The 22,424-nt window shown below is 36.4% G+C and overlaps 1 protein-coding gene and 1 long non-coding RNA gene across 22 annotated transcripts in view; one reads left to right on the top strand and one right to left on the bottom strand.

The window, feature by feature from the left end:
• The window catches only part of LOC105482774 (collagen type XXIV alpha 1 chain), a 421,145-nt gene that overhangs the window by 273,595 nt on the left and 125,126 nt on the right, over nt 1–22,424 (bottom strand). For 19 of the 21 annotated variants that reach the window (XR_011617622.1, XR_011617589.1, XM_071087115.1 and 16 more), the window contains 6 exons: nt 21,970–22,014; nt 14,081–14,134; nt 13,960–14,004; nt 13,663–13,716; nt 13,361–13,414; nt 8,272–8,325 (listed from right to left, as the gene is read on the bottom strand). Coding sequence is in view for 19 of the 21 variants with exons in the window: in XM_071087115.1 (XP_070943216.1) it covers nt 8,272–8,325; nt 13,361–13,414; nt 13,663–13,716; nt 13,960–14,004; nt 14,081–14,134; nt 21,970–22,014 (306 nt within the window). In the remaining 2 variants the exon portion in view is untranslated. The remainder of the gene's footprint in view (nt 1–8,271; nt 8,326–13,360; nt 13,415–13,662; nt 13,717–13,959; nt 14,005–14,080; nt 14,135–21,969; nt 22,015–22,424) is intronic. The other 2 variants (XM_024793111.2, XM_071086876.1) reach the window with 2 other exon arrangements.
• On the top strand, nt 16,080–20,962 carry LOC105482773 (uncharacterized). The gene is made up of 5 exons (XR_987861.2): nt 16,080–16,283; nt 18,199–18,230; nt 18,427–18,494; nt 19,700–20,043; nt 20,860–20,962. It is a non-coding gene; the product is annotated as an uncharacterized lncRNA (long non-coding RNA).

Below are 22,424 nucleotides of genomic sequence, written 5' to 3'. Positions count from 1 at the left end.
CATAAAGTTTCTGTCATTAAAACAAGGTGGTACTTGTGCATGAACAGACAGCCACTCAGATGGAAGAGAACATAAAGTAAGACATAGATCCAAGAAGTAGAAATTTAGTACAGTCATGTATCAGTTAATGATGGGTATTTGTTCTGAGAAATACTTTGTCAGGCAATTTTGTCATTGTGTGAGCATCATAGAGTACACTTCCACAGACCTAGATAGGATAGTCTACTACACACCTAAGCGATATGGTATAGCCGATTGCTTCTAGGCGATAAACCTGTACAGTATGTTACTGTACTAAATACTGTAGGTAATTGTAACACAATGGTATTTGTGTATCCAAATCTATATAAACATATAAATGGAACAGTAAAAATGTAGTATAAAAGATAAAAAATGGTACACCTATGTAGGGCACCTACCATGAATGGGGCCAGCAGGATCAGAAGTTGCTCTGGGTGAAGTAGTAAGTCAGTAGTGAGTGAATGTGAAGGCCCAGGGCATTACTGTACACTTTTATATGACTGACAACACAGTAGGTTTGTTTACAACAGCATCACTACAAAACATGTGAGTAATGATGTTACAAAGGCTTTATATGACATCACCAGGTGATACAAATTTTTCAGTTCTGTTATAATCTTATGGGACTAGGGTTTTATATGAGGCCCATCAATGACGGAAACGATGCATGCTGTATGTGACTGTGTATGATATAGGTAGCATAATTTAAAATAAACTATGATACTGAAGCAAAGATAGACTGTTTAATGAATGATTCTGGGAAAACTGATTAGCCATTTAGAAAAATGTGAAATGAAATATATAAATCACAACAGACACACACAGACACACACAAAACTTTTAATGTATCAGAGACCTAAATACAAAAAGGAAACTAGTCAAGAATCAGAAGAAAACATAGGTGATTTCTTTAAAACCTGGATATAGGAAAAGGTTCTCTAATGATGACTCAAAATCCAAATTCCTTAAAAGATTGACAAATTTGCCTATTTAAAAATGTAAAGCTGTTTCCTGTCAAAAAACTCTACAAATAAAGTCAAAAGACAAGTGACAAACTGGGAAAAAATTACTTGCAATAGTTATCACAGGTAAAGGGCTAATTTCTCTAATACACAAATAATTTTAAACATTAGAGTAAAATGACCAAATACCTAGTAGAAAAATGTGCAAAATACATAAACAGACATTTCGCAGGAAAGATTATAAAACAGTCCTCAAACATAAAAAGATTTTCAGTGTCATTCATAGTGAGAGAAATGTCATAATTACAGAAATATTGATAGGAATGAAATTCTTTCGGAGAAGAATTTGGCAATATCTAACAATATCTTATTTTGACCTAGCAATCCAATTCTAGCAATTCACCATGAAGATGCACCTCCAACCATACAGAAATACATAAGCACAAGTTTATTCATTGCAGGAGTGTTTATAATTGCAAAATGCTGGAAACAAACTACATTTCCATATGTAGGAGAATGACTGAATAAACTGATACATCCACACAATGAAGTACTACGAAGCTACAAAATTACATAAAGAAGAGCTCCATGAACTGATATGCTGTGTTTTCCAGGATATATTTTTAAGTAAAAAAAGCAGAGTGCAAAAAAGTATCTATACTATGTAACTTTTATGTAATAAAAAAGTATAATAAAATACACATACATCTGCCCCTTAAACAAGCAAAACATACACACATACATGACACACAAGAAAGATACACAGAAACTACTGAGATTGGATACCTCAGGGGTAGGTGAGAACACTGAAAAAGGATAAGAGGATGAGGACCGGGCAGAAAAGTAAGGAGGGTAGTACATTTATCTAACTTTGTCCTATATAGCTTTGCCTTATAGAACAATTTCTCTAATTTTTCTGGAAGAAAATACACAGTTAAAATTACTGTTTAATAAAAGTATACTTCTAATATGAGTTTCCTCACACGGTTTCAAAGAAAAACGTATGAATTATTTTTCTGTACCTTTTAGTTACTCATGAATAAACTCAGCTTAACCACTAAGATTACACTACTCTAAAGTGGTAATGGTGGCGGCGGTTATTGAGGAAGGCTTAGCCCCTGATTTTAGCCTTATAGAATTTAACCTAATTAGTCTGTGGAAAAATAATGATTAATAAATACAATTGCAAGATATTTAATGACTGTAAAATGTTGTCAACATGTATAATTAGTTCACTGGGCTAACTTGGATTATTTTTCTCTGTCTGTGAGACTACCTTCTAAGTTATCTACCCTTCTACTCTTATCTCAGGCTGCTTCATACGCTCTTGGTACTATAAAACTTGTGCTTTTGAATCACATTCACCCTGTACTGCAAAGGCAATCCAGTTCTCCTCTGCTCCAGCTCCTGTGCAAATTAAATGTTAATGGAAAAAAATCCATAGCAAAGCCTATTAGTGTCTTTCTTTTATCACTTTATTTTTAAAAACATTTATAGAATGCTATCTCTGTGTCATGCTATGCTGCAGTAAATGGTAGTAATAATTTTCCCAGGTTGCTAAAACAGAATGAGATGATAATTTCCAAGCAGAGAACAAGGAGAATGTTCTGACTTCTTTGGTGATCTTATACCTTACTGGGTGGAAAACACTCTCACTCTGTCGGATAAAGGTTCTGCTGCCATAAAGAACAGAAAAATAAGATGTGGTTCTTTATTATTGCTCTTAATCAGCTGTGGAGCAACCCCCAATGATGCTGATTCCACATTTTTGAGATTGGCCCTGGGAATCTGAGTATGTTTTTTTCTTTTTAATAGAGACAAAGCATCACTATGTTGCCCCAGGCTGGTCTTGAACTTCTAGGCTCAAGCAATCTTCTCATTGTAGCCACCCAAAGTGCTGGGATTACAAGCATAAGCCACCATGCCCAGCCTTAAAAAAATTGATAGTAATGCCCAGGTAAGGTTGAAAAATCAAAAATCATTTTCTATAGCTGGCATGGTTTTATTATCAAAAACTAAAATTACTATTCATTAAAATAAGTTATCTGCCTAGATAAGTAAAATAATCTCCTTAAATCATCACCCTACTGGCCGGGCGTGGTGGCTCACCCCTGTAATCTCAGCACTTTGGGAGGCCAAGGCGGGTGGATCACGAGGTCAGGAGATCAAGACTCTCCTGGCTAACACAGTGAAACCCCATCTCAACTAAAAATACAAAAAAATAAGCCTGGTGTGGTGGCATGCGCCTGTAGTCCCAGCTACTTGGGAGACTGAGGGAGAAGAATCGCTTGAACCCGGGAGGCAGAGGTTGCAGTAAGCCGAGATTGCACCACTGCACTCCAGCCTGGGCGACAGAGTGAGACTCTATCTCAAATAAATAAATAAATAAATAAATAAATAAATAAATAAATAAAAAGAAAAAATCATGTCCCTACTTTCAGCACTGTTTCTCCCCACAGTCTTACGTTCACTCAGCAGCCAGAGTAACCTTTGAAAAGCATAAATCAGATCAGATCATGCCACTGCCCTATTTAAAGCCTCTCATGGCTTCCTGCTGCACTTGGAACCAAATCCAAACTTCTCACTCTCCTCTACAAGGGCATACATGATATATCCCCTGTCTACTTTTCCAACTTCGTTGTATACCACTTTCTTCTTCATTCATTCTGCTCACTCCAGTTACACTGGCATTCTTTCTGATCTTGAACTGGCCAGGCTTTTCTGCCTTGGGTCTATACAATGTGTGCTGTCTTCAATTATGGTGGTGGTGGTAGTGGTGGTGGCAGCTAATACATACTGAATGTTTCCTATTAACTACATGCTGAAGTGTTTTACATGAATTAATGTGTGTAATAAAACAACTTTATGAGGTTGGTACTATTAATATTTCTGTTTTACAGATGAGGAAAGGCCCAGGGAGTTGAAGTAATTTGCTCAAGGTACTCAGACTAACTCCTCAATTCTCATTCAGAAGATGTTAACCCCCAAATTCTGTAATTTTCAGATATCTTAAACCTTTTATGACCTAATTATTAACAAAAGCTATCATAGAAGTACATATGTAGGTCTCATCATTTTGGCCCCTAATAGAATTACTTTTACTGAATTATGCTTTCACATTATAACTTCCATCTGTATTGAATAGTGGAAATGACATAATACAATGAATTGCTACCTCCTTTTGAATAATTAATATGTTCTAATCCAAAAGACAGGAGAATCATATAACTAATCATGTGTCATCCTTTTGGCAGTGGGAAGATCGCATTCAAATCTGAAATTCCCTTACAACAAAATGTACAGAGTTTTGTGACTGTATTTCAGGCAAAAGCCTCTTACATTTCAAACTAACCAAAAAATGGGCCAGGCATGGTGGCTCATGCCTGTAATCCCAGCACTTTGAGAGGCCAACGCAGGTGGATCATCTGAGGTCAGGAATTTGAGACCAGCTTAGTCAACATGGCAAAACCCTACTAAAAATACAAAAATTAGCCAGGTGTGGTGGCAGGCACTTGTAACCCCAGCTACCTGGGAGGCTGAGGCAGGAGAATCGCTTGAACCTGGGAGGTGGAGGTTGCAGTGAGCCAAGACAGCACCACTGCATTCCAACCTGGGTGAAAGAGTGAAACTCTGTCTCAAAAACAAAAACAAAAACAAACAAACAAAAACCTATCCAAAAATTACCTTAACCAACAACTCAGAAATTATTTTATGATTCCGCAGTCACTCACTCACTTACTTTTCAAAGAGCTCCTGCAGCTCCTTTCTCCTGCACAGTCCCCTTACTCTTGAGATTTAGTCTCAAGACTAAGAAAACAGAGACTATCCTATTTACCTCTTTCAGCTTCTTCCTTCTTTTGAAACAAATCCCTGGAGTTATGCTGTATATAACTCATTTTTTTTTACCTTCTTTGCTTTCAAGAAAAATGAATTTGTATATAAATTGCCCCCTAAATGTTGCTTCAGCTGCAACACTCAAGTTTTTATACTGATTCGTTCTCATTCACTTCTAAACATTTTCTAATTTCCATTGCAATATTTCTTCCTTCCAGACCATAAGTTACTAAGGAATGTATTTTTCAGTCACCCAAAATGTTATTTTACTGACTTTTTATTACCAACTTAAAATTTTGCTGCACCGTAGACAAAGAATGTAGCCTTCCAGGAGTGAGTTTCCAGGTGTAGTATTTTTAAACTTTGTTTTAATTCATCTATTACATTGCTTCATCTAATACCTTTATGCAGATGATTATATAAGTATGTATCTCTAGTCTACTTTTCTGAGCTTTAGGCCTACAATTTTAAGACACTTATTAGACTAATTTTCTATGTCTCCTAAAGGCCTTTAAACCTTAACAGATTCAAAGCCAAAACATTATTTCCAGCCACCCTGAATCTCTTCCTTCTCCTCCTCCTCCTCTTCCTCTTTTATTTTCTATTTTTGGAATGATGATGCACACTCTACCCAACTTTTCAAGCAAGAAGCATTAAAATTGCCTTTTATTCCTCTCTCTCACAATTGGAATGAGCTAAACTAATTGTTTTATGTGTTGTGAATTATATTTTCTAGTTCTCTCTTTAAGCTATACTTTCCTCTCTATTGTTACAGGACCTCATGATCAATCCCCTGCTCGGCTGCACCATCCTTCTAAAAAACCTTTAGTTTGTCTCCTTGGCACCCCTCCTTCCCTTCTTCTCTTTTATCCTTTCCCCTGCTGCCTTGCATAAAGCACAAGTCTGATAATTTCATCTCTTGCTTAAATATCTTTGGTCAATGCATACAGGATAAAGTCTGAATTTAGCACAATGCATAAGACCCTTTACCTGAGAAAAATTCATCCGCTATACAAGCAGAAAGTTTTCAGGCTTGTTTTACTACTAAATATACTATTTAAAATTCTTGGACCTGCAAGTTTATTAAAAGCTTAATGTTGAAAAGGATTTGGATAGAAGTGTTGTCTCATATATAGTTGCCTAGGTACTATATTTTTATGATCAAGAAAAAGTTATGCTCCTTGGATTAGACCCTGTTTCCCAAAACAATCTAGCATCAGTTCTTGAGAGAGTACAGGTTACATTTTTAGCTCCATGAAAAAACTTAAGACAGGTGAAGAGGAAGGACTGGTACTCTGAAAAGGCTGGGGCTCAGGAGCTTATATTAGTGGTGCTGAAATCAGAGATAATGACACAATGTTTTCAGTGTTGATGGATATTATGAAATTTTAAAGGGAAGAGAGAAATAAAGAAACATCTTTGGAAGATCAAGTAGTAAGTGAAAACATGGCTCATGCATCCTTTAACCAAGCTTTATGAGAAAGAAGAAAAATGACTGAAAACCATACTGACAGCAAGGAGGCAACTTAGACATTTCTAGTGTACATATTACCTGTAACTGCAGTAATAATGGGGCAATACAGTCATAATAATAACCTTTAAAGATAATGAAAATTAAAATAGATTCTTTATCCTCAGTATGACAAGAGTGTAAATACTATTCACTCCAGGAAAGCTTTCATTAAAAATAATTAGAATAAAAATTGTAGGCTCATATGGAGAAGCTTATACTAATCAGAAGTTTTAGTTTTAATTACTCAATTTCCTTCTTATCAGAATGGAGAGATCAATATACTACTGTATTTTACTTCCTGTTTCCTCTCTATTGATATAAAACTAAGTACAATGAAGTTTCGAAGACGATTTCTTCTTCTTCTTTTTTTTTTTTTTTTTGAGACGGAGTCTCGCTCTGTCGCCCAGGCCGGAGTGCAGTGGCCGGATCTCAGCTCACTGCAAGCTCCGCCTCACGCGTTTACGCCATTCTCCTGCCTCAGCCTCCCGAATAGCTGGGACTACAGGCGCCCGCCGCCTCGCCCGGCTAGTTTTTTTGTATTTTTTAGTAGAGACGGGGTTTCACTGTATTAGCCAGGATGGTCTCGATCTCCTGACCTCGTGATTCGCCCGTCTCGGCCTCCCAAAGGGCTGGGATTACAGGCTTGAGCCACCGCACCCGGCCGATTTCTCCTTCTTCTTCTTCTTCTTTTTTTAAGATGGGGTCTCACTTTGTCACCCAGGCTGAAGTGCAGTGGTGCCACCCAAGGCTCATGTGATCCTCCAACCTCAGCCTCCCGAGTATCTGGGACTACAGGTGTGAGCCACCAGGCCTGGCTAACTTTTAAAACCTTTTTTTTTTTTTTAAGCACCAGGGTCTCACTGTGTTGCTAGGGCTGGTCTCGAACTCCTGGACTCAAGGAGATCCTCTCACGTCAGCCTCCCAAAGTACTGGGATTGCACCATGCCCCGCCGGCTTTTTAGATTTTTGAACTATCAATACCCAATGTGTTTTTAAATCATACAGTAAGTAAGAATAGGCATTTTCGAAAAAAATCAGCCAACCCTGAAGGACAGCTGCGAAGCGATCGAAGTAGATTTTATGGTTTACAAAGAGAGGGAGACAGCATCAGTACAGCAGTAGTCTTAGAAACTCTGCCTACCACTCTGACACTATGACATTATTGCTCTAACTTATTTATTCTGATGCCAATTATTTTCTCAGGCTTCTGCTGAATCTACGACTCTGAATTAAATATGTATGTAATCACTGATATGTGTGTGCTTGTGTGTATGTGTGTGTGTGTAGACACCCACAGGCACACACATATCAATATAGGCATATATTTTTGAAACTAGAGTGAGCTTCAGAAGTTTCATCTCCATGTAATATATCTTTGACTCATAGTTCTGACTCATAGTATGATTTTTTAAATCCAAATGTTTCATCTCAGAAGCTTATGTTCTACATAGAATTTTAGAAATGAAAGCCACTCTGTATCAACCATTAAACCAAAGTCACAAATTTTAAAGTATATACAAACAAATTTGATATATGTACTACGGACTTAATTGTATTTGTTTTAGAATAATGTATGAGATTTCAATGATATATGGATATAGCAATAATTGGAAACATTTTGCATTAATAATTCAGTGGAGTTTCTTTCCTGAAATTGGGTTCCAAGTCTCAAGTACTTGTTATGAATAGCTGCGCAGAACAAATAAATCAGCTGTGATCCTAATCAGTGTGAAAATGTGGCTAATGCGTTTTTCTGTTTCCCTAGGATCCCTGTTGCATACCTCGTGACACAACAGAAAAAATTTAGTCCAAACTATTTACAGAGATACAAACTTTAAAGAGGATCTTTCTTAAGCTTCCTATGTTTAAATATGTTTTACCAAACAAGTTTAATTTCCACCATTTTGTTTCAAATTTATTATCTTTCCACCAATATTTTACCTCTGGTCCTGGAGGGCCAGATGGTCCTTGGAGTCCTGGGTCACCTGTTTGGCCCTAAAATGGGGGGAAGGATCAAAGTATAAACATTAACTTAATAAACACAATTAAAAGAAGAAACAGGCATATGGTAAAAAAAAAAATAGTAGTCATTATATTATCATGTCAAACAAGGTTGTAATGACTTTTTAGAAAAATTTGTAACCATCATTACCGTAAAAGTTTTTAAATAAGATGTTTATAGGTTGAATATACATTCACTCAAGTGTTAGTGATATAAACAAATTAATGAGTCAAGTGCTCAAATCAAGAAAAAAAAATTGTGTGTTTATGCATGTTTCACAGAGATAAGACAATAAAGCTGGACTCAACAAGATAGGGAATTCTAGATGAGAAACTGCTTTCATAAATAACCACAGTCCCAGGGCTGTCTCTGAAAATTCCTCTCTCCTTTGATACTGTAAGTGGCCTGAATTAGTAAATAAGACTCACCTGGATTGAAATCCTTGTTACTTAATCTCTCTAAGCCTCAGTTTTCTCATCAATAAAATAGAAATAATAATTATAGTAGTAACATTCTCAAAGAGTCATTGGAAGTTAAATTAGATAATACATGTGAAGTGCTAAGCAGAATGTCTGACATATGAAGTACTCATTAAATATCAACCAATTTTACAATCATTATTCCTTCTCTTCACACCCTTGCTGCTTTCCTGGCTCATACACAGAATTCCTAGATCATTTTCATCCTTTAATTGAAGTTTTGAGGATTCAGTTTTCATATCTCTGAAGCTAGTTTCTGAGATTCATGATAAAGATGTGAAATCAGGGTTAAAGGAGAAAGTGACAGGAGAGAGAAGTAGGCATAAATCCTGAAACCAGAGAAGGCTAGCAATGCTTTCAAGAGATGAAAGTTTGGAAAGGGAGGACAGTAGTCTGATATATCTATTTTCATAAGAAAAACTATTGCATTCATTATTTCTGTCATATTAAGTTTCAAATTTAATTTAAATAAGCCTCAGATCACCTAAACTTGCAAGTTACAATATGGGATTGCCCATTTTCCAAAACCTAAAGCACAGTTTCCAATATGCACTTAATTCATTCTCAGTGCTGAGGTATCTGGACATAAAACAAGACACCATACAACTACTGCAATCAAACCTAGAGGAAGGCAGTGAAATACTATGGAAAGCCTCATTTAAGTTTCCCTTTCCAAATAAACAAAAACAAAATCTGTGATCTGTCAGAATCAGTATACTGAAGTTCTCAAAATGACAAGCATCTCTCTTTAAAGAAGATAGAGATAGGGGCGAGGGGCTCTCATTGGAGCCCTCTAGTGGCAAAATCCAATCACAAAGCTAAATTTCTAAGCAGTGAGGATAAAATAGCAATACCCTAGGGCTTTGTTTTCAGAAAAGCTAATTGACAATCAGATATTTAAAAACAGAAATTGTGTCATGATTTTATTTGTTCTTCAGAATAATTCTTTGTTTTGAAAAACTTCGATTGCAAATTTCCTATGAATGTCAATTTTCCTTTATAAAAGCTGACATTTTAAGTAACTTAGAAGTTACTTAAAGTTACTTATCTATAGATAACTGACTAATATTAAATAAACATCTACAAATGACAAAAACCTCTAGCTAAAAAATGGATAGAGCATAACAATTGTGTTTGTTTTCTTGGTCTAAAGGAAAGTGTATTTACTGACAACCTCAGAGTGGTAGTTTTCTCTATTTTTTTAAAATACTTATAGAGCAAAAGCTTTCCTATTCAAGAACTGTACCAACTTTCCAAATCAGGACATTCTTTCTTATATCTTGAAAATATTACTTCATGTTACAACTTAGATCTACTTGGAAACAATATTAGTTAGTAACACCAACCTCTTAGGTAACAGAAAATTAAAAGTAGGATCTATAAAATAGGGAAGACATCCTTATGATGTTGACATTCTTTCCATGACAGTAAACAAATATTTTAGGTAGGCATTAACTTATATAATTGAGTGTGGGAGTTTGTTTCTTAATATAATAACTGATTCTGCATAAGCAACTTTTCATCAAACAAGTGTCTCCTTCCATAAAAAGCAAAGTTTTCCTGGTCAAATATCTACAGTTTTTCTATTAATAATATATAGAGCCAGGTGCAGTGGCTCACACCTATAATCCCACACTCTGGGAGACCAAGGTGAGAGGATCGCTTGAGGCCAGGAGTTTAAGACTAGTCTGGGCAACAAAACAAGACCCAGTTTCTACAATTTTTTTTTTTTTAATTAGCTGGGCATAGTGGTGAGCACCTGCAGTCCTTGCTACTTGAGAGGCTGAGGTGAAAGGACCACTTGAGCCCAAGAGTTGGAGACTGCAGTGAGCTGTGATGGCACCATTACACTCTATCCTGAGCAACAGAGGGAGACCCTGTCTCCTAAAACATTTTTTAAAATTAAAACAAAAAGATACAAACAAGTAATAGATACAACAAGAGAGACTAAAGACAAGGCTATCTCACTAATTTTAATTCATGAATGCCTATCTTACCTTCGGCCCAAAGTGTTTTCAAAAGTTTGGTAAGACAAATAAAAAATCAATTATCTCCCTATCAAAGTAATTCCTGCTGACATTAATTTTCTTTATTAGAACAGTACACAAAGGTGTAAAACGAGTAAGTAAAAGACTCACTCTCATTGTCTCTTGCTCCCTGCCCTAAAAGAACATCATTAGCATTTATTGTGACTTCTTTCAGGAAAAAAAATACTAAGGGCTTTAAGATAATGTGTTAAAGGTGAAATAGGCTCTCTGTCTTTTCTTTAGTTTACACTAGAGGAATATTAATAAGTACTATCTAAGAACATCATAATCACAGGACTATACGGAACCTTACATACGATAGGGCCTAACTTTCTTTTTTTCCTTTTTTTTTCTTGAGACGGAATCTCACTCTGTCACTAAGGCTGGAGTGCAGTGGCACAATCTTGACTCACTGCAACCTCTGCCTCCCGGGTTCAAGCTATTCTCCTGCTTCAGCCTCCTGAGGAGCTGGGACTCCAGGTGTGTGCCACTACGCCTGGCTAATTTTTGTATTTTTAGTAGAGATGGGGTTTCACCATGTTGGTCAGGGTGGTCTCGAACTCCTGACCTCGTGATCTGCCTGCCTCAGCCTCCCAAAGTGCTGGGATTACAGGCATGAGCCACCATGCGTGGCCCTAACTTTAATTTTAAACATGAGAAACTGGTACCATGGTAGTCAAATACCCAAGGTTAAATACCCTAGCTAGTAGGTTAAGTGCCAGAGCTAGGACCAGAATCCAGGTCTTTGTCTCTCTAGCCAATGATTTTTTTACTCCCATAAATGTGTTATAAATAGAAATTTAATCAAAGAGTAAGGAACACTAAAATGGTTTGCCTTGTGTAAGCATGATACTTACCTCTAGTTTTCTCAAAAAATTAATTGTAAGGTACAAAAGAATAATACTTATATTATTTATTAGTTAATAGTGCCCTTAGAGCATGTATTGTATCATTTCATCCTATTTGGTCAAGGGATAGAAAACTGTCACATTATTAAAAAAAAAAAAGAGAAATATGTAAAAAAGATCTTATTTTGCCAATCACTGCACATCAGAGTGTCTTTATATGGTTTAAGAACCATGTTGAAAAACAGAAGTAGTTTGTTAGCTTCATGATCTATTCTCATGATCCAGTTTATGCACTCTAGAGCTTCTGAGATTCAACTCAAGGGTACAAGGGAGGGTACATGGCTTACTAGGTTAAGCCCTTATGGCAATAAACCCAGGGCAAAAAACTACTATAAGCAAAGGTCACCACTAACATTTCATCGAAAAGATGCCAAAAATTGTTCTTTGGGTTAAATAATTCCGAAGAGATGTATATAAAATACTATCAGTGTTAGAAGTCACAAAGAACGGGGTAAAGTTCTGTAATTTAATACTGCTTCCTGACATTAAAAAAAATAAACAATCCTTAGATGGAAGGGTAGAGCTAGAGGGAAGACAATAAACTGCTCAGGAACACAACACTCTTATTTTTAAATGTATGTTTTAATGTGACATTAATAAATTATAATCCTATATGTATTTTTATATGTATAATCATCTCTATCTTTTTTGTAGAATTGAATCCTATATCTAATTTTTTCTATCTGTAATCACCTTTACCTTCATGGAGCTGTAATCAATATTAAAATCCTAAAACCGTCTTAAAATATTAAACCCTAAAACAGTATGGCACAGTAGCTAAAAGCATAAACTCGGACATACCTGATTGCCTAGGTTTTTCTGAATGGTCACCTACTAAGTAACTGGTGGCTACCCAGGTGACCTTAGGCGTTTTTTAACACTGTGTCTCAATTTTCTTAATATAAAAAATAGGAATAATAATAGTACCAACTTTGTAGGATTGTTGTGAAGATTAATTTAGATGTATAGTCCTTTGAATACTGCCTGGTATTGTGTAGTCAGTAAATGTCAGCTACAATAATTATGATTTTTAATATTTAGAAATATATTTTGTCTCATGTTTTAATCATTTTATTTAAATAGCTCTAATAATTAAGTAATTTTGATTTACAATTTTTTGAGTTTTATGTTAACAGCAATATAAGGTATCTTTTTCTTTCATCTAATTGATATCCAAGGGTTAGAAAAAAAATAAGGATTTAGAATATTTTGGTCCACAAGAGAGTGCAAACATGCTACCTTTTCTTCAGACTGTTTCCTTAATAAAATTGCTATTTTGAAAAGTTAAAATATTATTTAAGATGCTTCATATTTTCTGGCTTCAAAGCCTATTGTTTTAATTTAAATATTGTCTATAATAGATTATTCAGTAGAATAATATGACCAAGATCTTTAGGACTCTCAGAAACTTGGCTTTGGCCTAGGGTTGGGAGTAGAGGGAAGTCCAAAAGTCTACGGAATGTGAACTGAATACTTGAGGGATTTGCTATATTCTGAAACTGAGGAGGCAAATGCTCAGTAGGCTTATACCCTACTTAGATCAACAGTGTCGAGACTCATGCCATCGCATGCACTCTGTCAATTACAAAGAGCAAAGCAAAAGTTCAAACCTACTGAAGGCCCTGGCTTTCCTCTCATCCCTTGTGGTCCTGGCAAACCAACAGCACCCTAAAAGAAGAGAATAACAGAGAGAAGAGAAAGTTATTATAGCACAAAAGGCAGATATACCACTATTTACAAACTGCTAACAAATTTCATAAAGTATGCTAAAATATTGAGAAAAAAGTTTCAAACAAGAACTTAAAACCATACTGATACCACATTCTAACACAAGACATGGATAAAATAATAAGCAGTTCTTTCTTTTGAATTTACACTTTTTCATATTTACATAAAATTAATGGTATAAACATTACCTTGTCTCCAGGATACCCTGGTTCTCCTAGCTCTCCTGCAGTCCCTTGTTCACCCTGGAAAGCACAATTTCATGCAAAGATACTTATGTATCACAAACATGGCAATATTATAAGAAAGCAAATATTCATTATAAAAGAATAATTTCTCTATTTTTCTTACTTCTGAGGAAAACTAATATAATTGATACTACAAATTAGACTCCATAAAAACAAAATATTTCATAAATTGTGTTGACTGAAAAGTAAAAGACAAATGTGATAAAAAAATTATTTTTATAATATTAATATTTAAATCACCTTATCACCTTTGATTCCAGGTAGTCCTTTATTCCCTGAAAGACCCTACGAAAAAAGGTGACATTTTGTGATATCATAGAGAGATTAAAGGGAAATATCCATTATACAAATAGAACCATACCACTGGGCCAGGAATTCCAGCAGGTCCAATTGGTCCTACAGGGCCAACACTGCCCTGAAAAACAGTAAGAAAGAAGTGCACCATTAATCATTCATTAGGATTAGAAAGAAAATGTGGCAGAATTAATAAATTAATGAACCCAAAACAGTCATCTCACTAAGCTCCTACACGTGCCTTGCTCTTCAACAACTTATTTTCCTCTCTACATTTATAAATCATACCAATATTTCAAACTTTAGTGAAGTCCATCATTTTTCGGAAACCTTTTCATATTTGTCTAGTCCACAGAGATTCTTTCCTCCTTTGAGCTCCTATGATACTGTCCATGACATTCATCTTGCAATATTTCTCCAACTAGATGAGACCTTTAAAAAATATTTCAGTGCCATGCTCCCAGGAAATAACAACAGATACTTCATTTGATTGTCTTAGAGTTTTATTTCACCCACTTATTCAGCCAATATTTATTGAGCAGTTACTATGTGCCAGACATCCTAATGATTTGATTTTATAATTTCCAGTTTGCAGAATGAGAAAATTTATCATAATTTCAGGGATAAACTCAGAGGCAAACAAAAGGCTGTATCCTTCTGGGCTTATCTCATTTATTCATCATTTAATATGTACTAAGCATAATATGTACAAGACACTGTTGAAGAATAAAAGAGAAAAAAGACATAATCTCTAACATCAATTTAATCTTCTAATTCCTCAGAAACATTACCACTATTATCTCCCGCAAGCAAGAGACTTAGAAAAAACTCTTTCAATATGTCATCTTAGAAAACAAAGGGCAATAGCAACATAAGGGTATGAAAGAAAAAATTGCAAAACAAAATGGCACTTCTGGGTGGTTTGGGATCAGTTATAATTTCTGTGTCACTAAGGTCTCATTTTTCTTCTTTCACTCACTACCTTTCTTTGCCTGGTTTCCTTACTACTCTTTATAATGGAAATCCAAGTTAGTTCAAACTTCTCTTTTTAGTTTTGAAATATTAAGGAACTATTGAAGTTGCATTTGTGAAATGCCAAAAATGTTACCCCTTGTAGTTAGAATTCCAGTTTCTTAGGATAGCATCCTAGGCCCTCTCTATCAGACCTCCATCAATCTTTCCGGTCTCCTTTCCTTCCATTGTCCTCATTTCCATTCCCCTTTACTTCTCCCTCCCCGAAATCCTCCGTTCTAGCTGCAGTGGACATGCTCTCCCTTATCAAATGCTCAGAACCTTTGACAAGACAGTTACCAGTACTAGAATGCCATTCTACTTCACTACTTAGTACACAGCACTGTATTTTTTTTTTTCTGCCTTCCTAGTCTGTGCATTTTGTGACAGCAGAAAAACATGTCTCATTTGCTTTTTTAATTTCCCAGACCCAACATAATAACTGGCAGATAATGGTTCTGAAATAAAGTGTAGAATGAATACTGAAGGGATTAATTTGAAATGGTGATTTCTAGAGCTCAATATCCCAACATAACAGCATTTCTAATTGTCTACATTTATATAATACAAATTTCAGAATGGAGAATATGACATCATATGGAAAAGTCTTAAAGTCTGTGAAATATAACTATGATAAATTATTTCTAACATGTTTAATCCTGAAATATATAACACTGTTACAGGCAAAGGGTAATACTTTCCAACTTAACAGATATGCAATATTAATACATCATGCTTGTAATTTCAAATTATGTCAATAGGAAAACTTATGCTTATGATTACAGTGGATAGTTTATTCAAAGTTCATAGCTTTAAAACTTATGATAGGTTAGAAAAACATAAAAATATCTATGCTTGGAAATTGTGTAAAAGTAATCCAAGAAAGTATAGAAAGGACTATCTTAACGAACACACAAAAAAATCTTTCTTTATGTCCTGTTGTTTTCATCATAGATAAAATAATATTCTTAACTTTTTTCAGTAAGTATATTACTGGCATCTTCAGATGAATGTACTTTGTATGTATAATATCTTATTTTACTTTTCAGTGACTCTATAAGAAAAATCACCTAATGATAAGTATTGGGAGATATGAAAAATACATTATAATGAACTTAGAAAAATAAAGACCTATAAAGTAAAATTGAATACTATGGAATCGAAATTTCCAAGAAACAGCATGTCACAGATTGAGTGGAAATTCTACTCCTGAGAAACTATAGCCTTCTGAAAGTAACTCAGTTCTCAGTTCTACAAAGGTAACCTGAAAGTCCTTCAGCATTCCCTACCTACCAACTCATCTTCCACAAGAATGTGGAACAGACAGAAGAAATACTTTCGTGCACGGGAGCTTTGCTGAGGGTGTTTGGGATATGGTATCAGAGACAGAGGCGCCTCCCACACAGCTCCTCTGAGAACTTCTGAATTAAAGTCAAAGAAATAGAGAGACCCAAAGGATAAGTTATTTATATTAAAAAGAGCAGTCACTGGCCAATTAATAAGAGTTCATATGAGCATACTGCAGAAAGGACTGTGAGTTCCACATGGTTCTTTTTAATCACACCCATCATACTCATACGTGATACACATTGTCACTAGTCTAAGAAAGCATATAACAATGATGACCAACTGCATGGAAAAAATAATTTAGTTAAAGCAATAGCATCTTTTATCAGAAACTAAACCTGCTGGAAGGGAACATCTGAGAGATAAAGCAGAGGCTGCTGCTCTGGGCAAGCAGACAAGTTGTTTACTATGCAATATAAAGGTTCTCCATAATCCTTCCCAATTACTTTTAAAACCTCAATTCTTTCCATTCTGCTCCCAACCCCCTACTTCCTATGCTACAATCCCACTACTCCTCTTTCCATTCCCAAACATTCATTTTCCCTCATTCCCTCATCTTCTGTGTATCTGAACACAGTATTTTTGTATCTAAAGAACCCTCTTCCCCCTTTCACCCCACCCCATTCGTATACAATCTTCAAGATATAGCCCCCAAAATATCTCCTTTGTGAAGCCTACTCTGACTTTCCAAGATAACACAAATTGCTCCTTTCTCAGTGGTTTTACATTTAATCCATTATAGCAGCAATCACAGTATATGACACTACTTATTTTTCCTTCTATGCCATTAGATTGTAATATTGCCAAAAATAGGAATCTTAACTTGTTCATATTATTAGGCCTAGCAGTTAGTTCAGCCATTTGGTAGGTGCTCATGTTGTTTTAATTTTTAAAAGTAATGAATGTAAAATGGAAGTAACAATAACTGCTTTATTTACTTTACAACTCATTGAGGAGCAAATAAGATATGTATATGAAACTACTTTGAAAAGTAGAAAGGACCATCTGTATCAATTTAGAAGAGATGAGGACTACAAAGATGGCTCTTACTATCTGATGGTTAATTCTCAAATGGTTTTTGGGCTGGGCCCAGGGCCTTGCTGCTTTGTGCAGTCTCAGGACTTGGTGCACTGCATCCCAGCTGTGGCTAAAAGGGGTCAACACAGAGCTCAGGCCGGTGCATTAGAGGGTGCAAGCCCTGAGCCTTGGCTACTTACACGTGGTGTTGAGCCTGCAGGTGCACAGAAGTCAATAATTGAGGTTTGGGAACCTCTGCCTACATTTCACAGGATGTAAGGAAATGCCTGGATGTCTAGGCAGAAGTTTGCTGCAGGGGTGACGCCCTCATGGAGAATCTCTGCTAAGACAGTGTAGAAGGGAAATGTGGGGTCAGAGCCCCCACACAGAGTCCCCACTGGGGCACTTTTTAGTGGAGCTGTGAAAAGAGGGCCACCATCTTCCAGACCCCAGAATGGTAGATCCACCAACAGCTTGCACCATTCACCTGGAAAAGCCGCAGGCACTCAATGCCAGCCTATGAAGGCAGCTGGGAGGGGGTCTGTACCCTTTAAAGCCACAGGGTGGTGCTGTCCAAGGCTGTGGAAACCCACCTCTTATATCAGTGTGACCTGGATGTGAGCCATGGAGTCAAATTGAGATCATTTTGGAATTTTAAGTTTTAATGACTGCCCTACTTGATTTTGGACTTTCATGGCGCCTGTAGCCCCTTTGTTTTGGCCAATATCTCCTAATTGGAATGGGAGTATTTACCCAGTGCCTGTACCCCCATTGTATCTAGGAGGTAACTAATTGCTTTCAATTTTACAGGTTCATAGATGGAGGGACTAGCCTTGTTTCAGGTGAGACTTTGGACTTGGACTTTTGGGTTAATGCTGGAATGAGCTAGGACTTTGGGGGACTGTTGGAAAGGCATGATTGTGTTTTGAAATGTGTCCTCACATGAGATTTGGGAGGAGCCAGTGGCAGAATGATATGGTTTGGCTATGTCCCCACCCAAAATCTCATCTTGAATTGTAATTCCCATAACCCCCACAGGCCAAGGACTGGACCAGGTGGACATAATTGGGTCATGGAGATGGTTGCCCCATGCTGTTCTCACGATAGTAAGTGAGGCTCATGAGATCTGACTGTTTTATAAGCATCCGTCATTTCCCTTGTTTGCATTCACTCTGCCACCCTCTACAGAAGGCACTTGCTTTTCCTTGCCTTCCACCATGATATTAAGTTTCCTGAGGCCTCCCCAGCAATGTGGAACTGTGAGTCAATTAAACCTCTTTCCTTTATAAATTACCCAGTCTCAGTTATTTCTTCATAGCAGTGTGCGAATGGACTAATACAGTTATCATTAGCCATTTCCTTTTCTGTAGAATCTCTTCCCATGAACTGAAAGGTGAATGGAGAAAGAGAAAATACAGAAGATTCAGTTATTTTTCCTGAGTACTTTTATGTGCCAGGTAGTGTGCTAAGTGTTGGAGAAAAGTAGAGATAGTGTTTCAGGTAGACAAACATGTGCAAAACCTTGTAGCAAAGATGCTGCTGCATGGCATCTGAGAATTAACAGCTTTGCTAGTATACAAATAGTATGTAATGAACATGTGGATAAGAACCAAACCAGACTAGATATCTTGGGCCATGTTTTAAAAATTTGGTCTTAATTTTGAGAGTAATAACAGAAGCGCTTTAGCTAATCAACTCCATGTTAATAGATTAAATAAAAACTGCATGAAGAGCATCTTTGGAATCTAACTCCTTTTGCTTACTTCCTTTCTCTACCCATTGACTAATACCTACAGGTTTAACCCTATTCTAAGTTCTCAGAAAAAAAAAAAAAAGTCAATTTGTGTTCCACCATCACATAGAGTTTCTCAGGAAGGACTAAAGAAATCTTATAAGGTAGATAATATACACTTAAGGGAGTATAAGTTTTAAGGAGGTGGTACAGCCCAACAAAATTCTGGACTCTGGATTTGGATCACCTGGCTTCAAATCTGGGCTCAAACACTTATCAGCTCAGTAGTCATGGGTTGGTCTGAGAATGCAATGACTTAACAATTGTGGCCAGTCCACTGAAAATAGTAAATAAATGTGAGGCGCCCTCAGTAATTTTATTATTACTACTACTACAAATCTTACCATTATGTTAGAGAAAAGTTTAAATGTTTCAGACTCACACAGGTTCTTTGACTCTAAATCCCATATTCATGTTATCCCAAGATGGCAAGTTAAAGCTTATGCTGACTTAAATTTTACCACAGTTCCAATAAATGAGCTCCTGACTTATTTATTTTTATTTATTTGATTTTTTTAGAGAGATGGGGCCTTACTTCATCACCGAGGCTGGAGTGCAGCAGCATGATCATAGCTCACTGATGCCTCTAACTCCTGGGCTCAAGAGATGCTCTCACCTCAGCCTCCTAAGTAGCTGAGACTACAGGTGTGCTCTACCTCACTTGGCTAATTGAAACATTTTTCTCAGCTTTATTTTTTAAACTACTTTTTTATTTAAATAAGGAGAATTCTTCCCTATGGAAAGAGCTAGCACAATCACATATTTGAAAGGAGAAACAGTAGGTACTGAACTGGAGGAAAAGGGCGAAGGCTGAGTGTGCCAGCACCAGCCTGGAGAATCCACAATTCCACTTCCTATCCAAGGTAAGTTTCCCAAAATAATATATAAACAAGCTGCACATTATACCTTTAGCCATTGTCTGCCCTTTCAAATATCTGGTCTACATGAAAAGACAAAGAAGAAAGGCCAAAACAAAAACAAAAGGAAACAAAAACAAAACGCAACCCTCTCAAAAACAAAAGAAAAAATACCCCAAATCTTTTTTACTACACAAGGCATGAGGTCAAAAGCTTAGAGTACAGTGTCTCCTTTAAGCCATGGAAGAAAAGCATCCACATAGAGCCTTAGCAAGAATTTCCACTCTGAGGCTTTGTAACATGCTGAAGACAGGGCCCTAGGGGTGCTGCTGACATCTTGGAGGCCACCAACTGAGGTGGAGAATCAGTGAACAGCAGGTCTCATGCACTTGGAAGATCACCAGCCAAATATGCACTGGTGGCCTGGTGGAGCATGGCTGGGTGACTGTCTACCCCCAACACTGAACCACTCCTATCCCAGATGACCTACTTCTTAGGTCTGTCTCATATTTCACAAAAGAGCTGGAAGTCCGCATTTCTCATTCATCACAATACAGGACAAAGCACACACACTCTAGTATCTTTGGTCATCAAAGGCCATTTCCAACAAACTCTCAAAGGTTTGCTTTGCAAGAAGTGAAAAGGGACAAATGAAGATTTGAAGGGCAGCCTGTAGCCACTTGGCAGAAGGAAACCAAATGGCAGGGAGGGGGCTTCACCAGAACTGCCATGCTGCCACAGTGGGCCAGGCTAATTTTCTTTTTTCTTTCTTTCTTTTTTCTTTTCTTTTTCTTTTTTTTTTTTTTTTTTTTGTTGTTGTAGAGTTGGGATCACATCATCTTGCCCAGGCTGGTCTCAAACTCCTAAGCTCAAGTAACCCTCCTGCCTTGGCCTCCTAAAGTGCTGGGATCATAGGCATGAGCCATCATGCCCGGCCATGACTTCTTTGACCAAGCTGTCACCTTGTGCTTTGGGATAGCTAAAGATAAGGGAAAGAAGACTGAAAGAAAGGCTATCAATATATTGAACAGACATTTGCACTCCCGTGTTTATTGCAGCAGTATTCACAATAGCCAATATACAGAATCAACTTAAGTGTCCATCAATAGATGAATGAATAAAGAAAATGTGGTACATACAAACAATAGAATACTATTCAGCTATAAAAAAGAATGAGATTCTGTCATTTGCAACAACATGAACAGAACTGGAGGACATTATGTTAAATGAAATAAACCAGGTACAGAAACGTAACTAACACATGTTCTCACAAATATGTGGGAGCTAAATATATGAGAAGGGTAGGGGTGGAGGATATAAAAGGGATGATAAATAGATACAAAAATACAGTTAGAAAGAATAAGATCTAGTATTTCATAGCACAATAGAGTGGCTATTTTTAACAATAGTTGATCACAGATTTCAAAATAAAATAAAAGAGGGAAATTAGAATGTTCCTAACACAAAGAAATAGTAAGTGTTTGAGGTGATACAAGCACCAATTATTCAAATTTTGATCATTACACATTTTTTCTTGTAACAGATATCACATATACCCCATAAATATGTACAACTATTACGTATTGAAAATAATTGACAATTTTTTTAAAAGGAAAGAAGTGGGTCTTCTATGTCTTATGCTTTTGAGGAAACTTTTGTCTTAGGTATCCTTTAGCGTACAGGTACAAACACATACATACAGGTCTATAAAAATATATCATTATTTTTTCTTATCATAAAATACATTAATTTTTTGACTTACACTACTGGTCTAATTATTCATATCTGGTTGAAAAATACATTTAATCAAGGTTGATAACCAATAAAGACAGTAAAACTTCTCATTTTCCTAAGTTTCAAAAACACATCTAACATATATAAATTGCACAATAAAATATTTTTTTAAGAATGATGATATTTAGTGATACTCACTCTAAGCCCAGGAAACCCCGGAGGACCAGTGCCACCTACAAGTCCCTATTGTAAAAGAAATGTGCAATACTTATTAAATTTGATTCCCAACTACTGAAGGTATTTCTGAAGATAAACACAAAAACTTTCTAGCTAAGAATACATCAAAATGTACCTTCTATTATAGCTAACTTCTGAAACTCCCCTAATCTTATGCATCCTCCTGAGAAGGACAAACCCATGGTGGCCGTTTATGTTCTTCACAAGTGCCCTTGGCTAAATGCTTTTGGACGCCAGGACTACCACTTAATTCTAGCTTAAGTAGAGTCCTCTCTGCTTCCTACGTATTTAACCAAGGAAGTAAATCCCATCAATAATCAACACTGTACATTTAATTAGGCTATCTACTCTATGAAAAGACAGGTGGTCAGCATGTAGGATTAGAAAAACATTTTCAGATGGTTTAAAACACTATC

Source organism: Macaca nemestrina, chromosome 1 (genome assembly GCF_043159975.1).
Source record: "Macaca nemestrina isolate mMacNem1 chromosome 1, mMacNem.hap1, whole genome shotgun sequence".
In the NCBI taxonomy this organism is placed as follows: domain Eukaryota; kingdom Metazoa; phylum Chordata; class Mammalia; order Primates; family Cercopithecidae; genus Macaca; species Macaca nemestrina.
The sequence above is the reverse complement of the archived record's forward strand: the minus strand, read 5'-3'. Positions and strand labels throughout refer to the sequence as shown.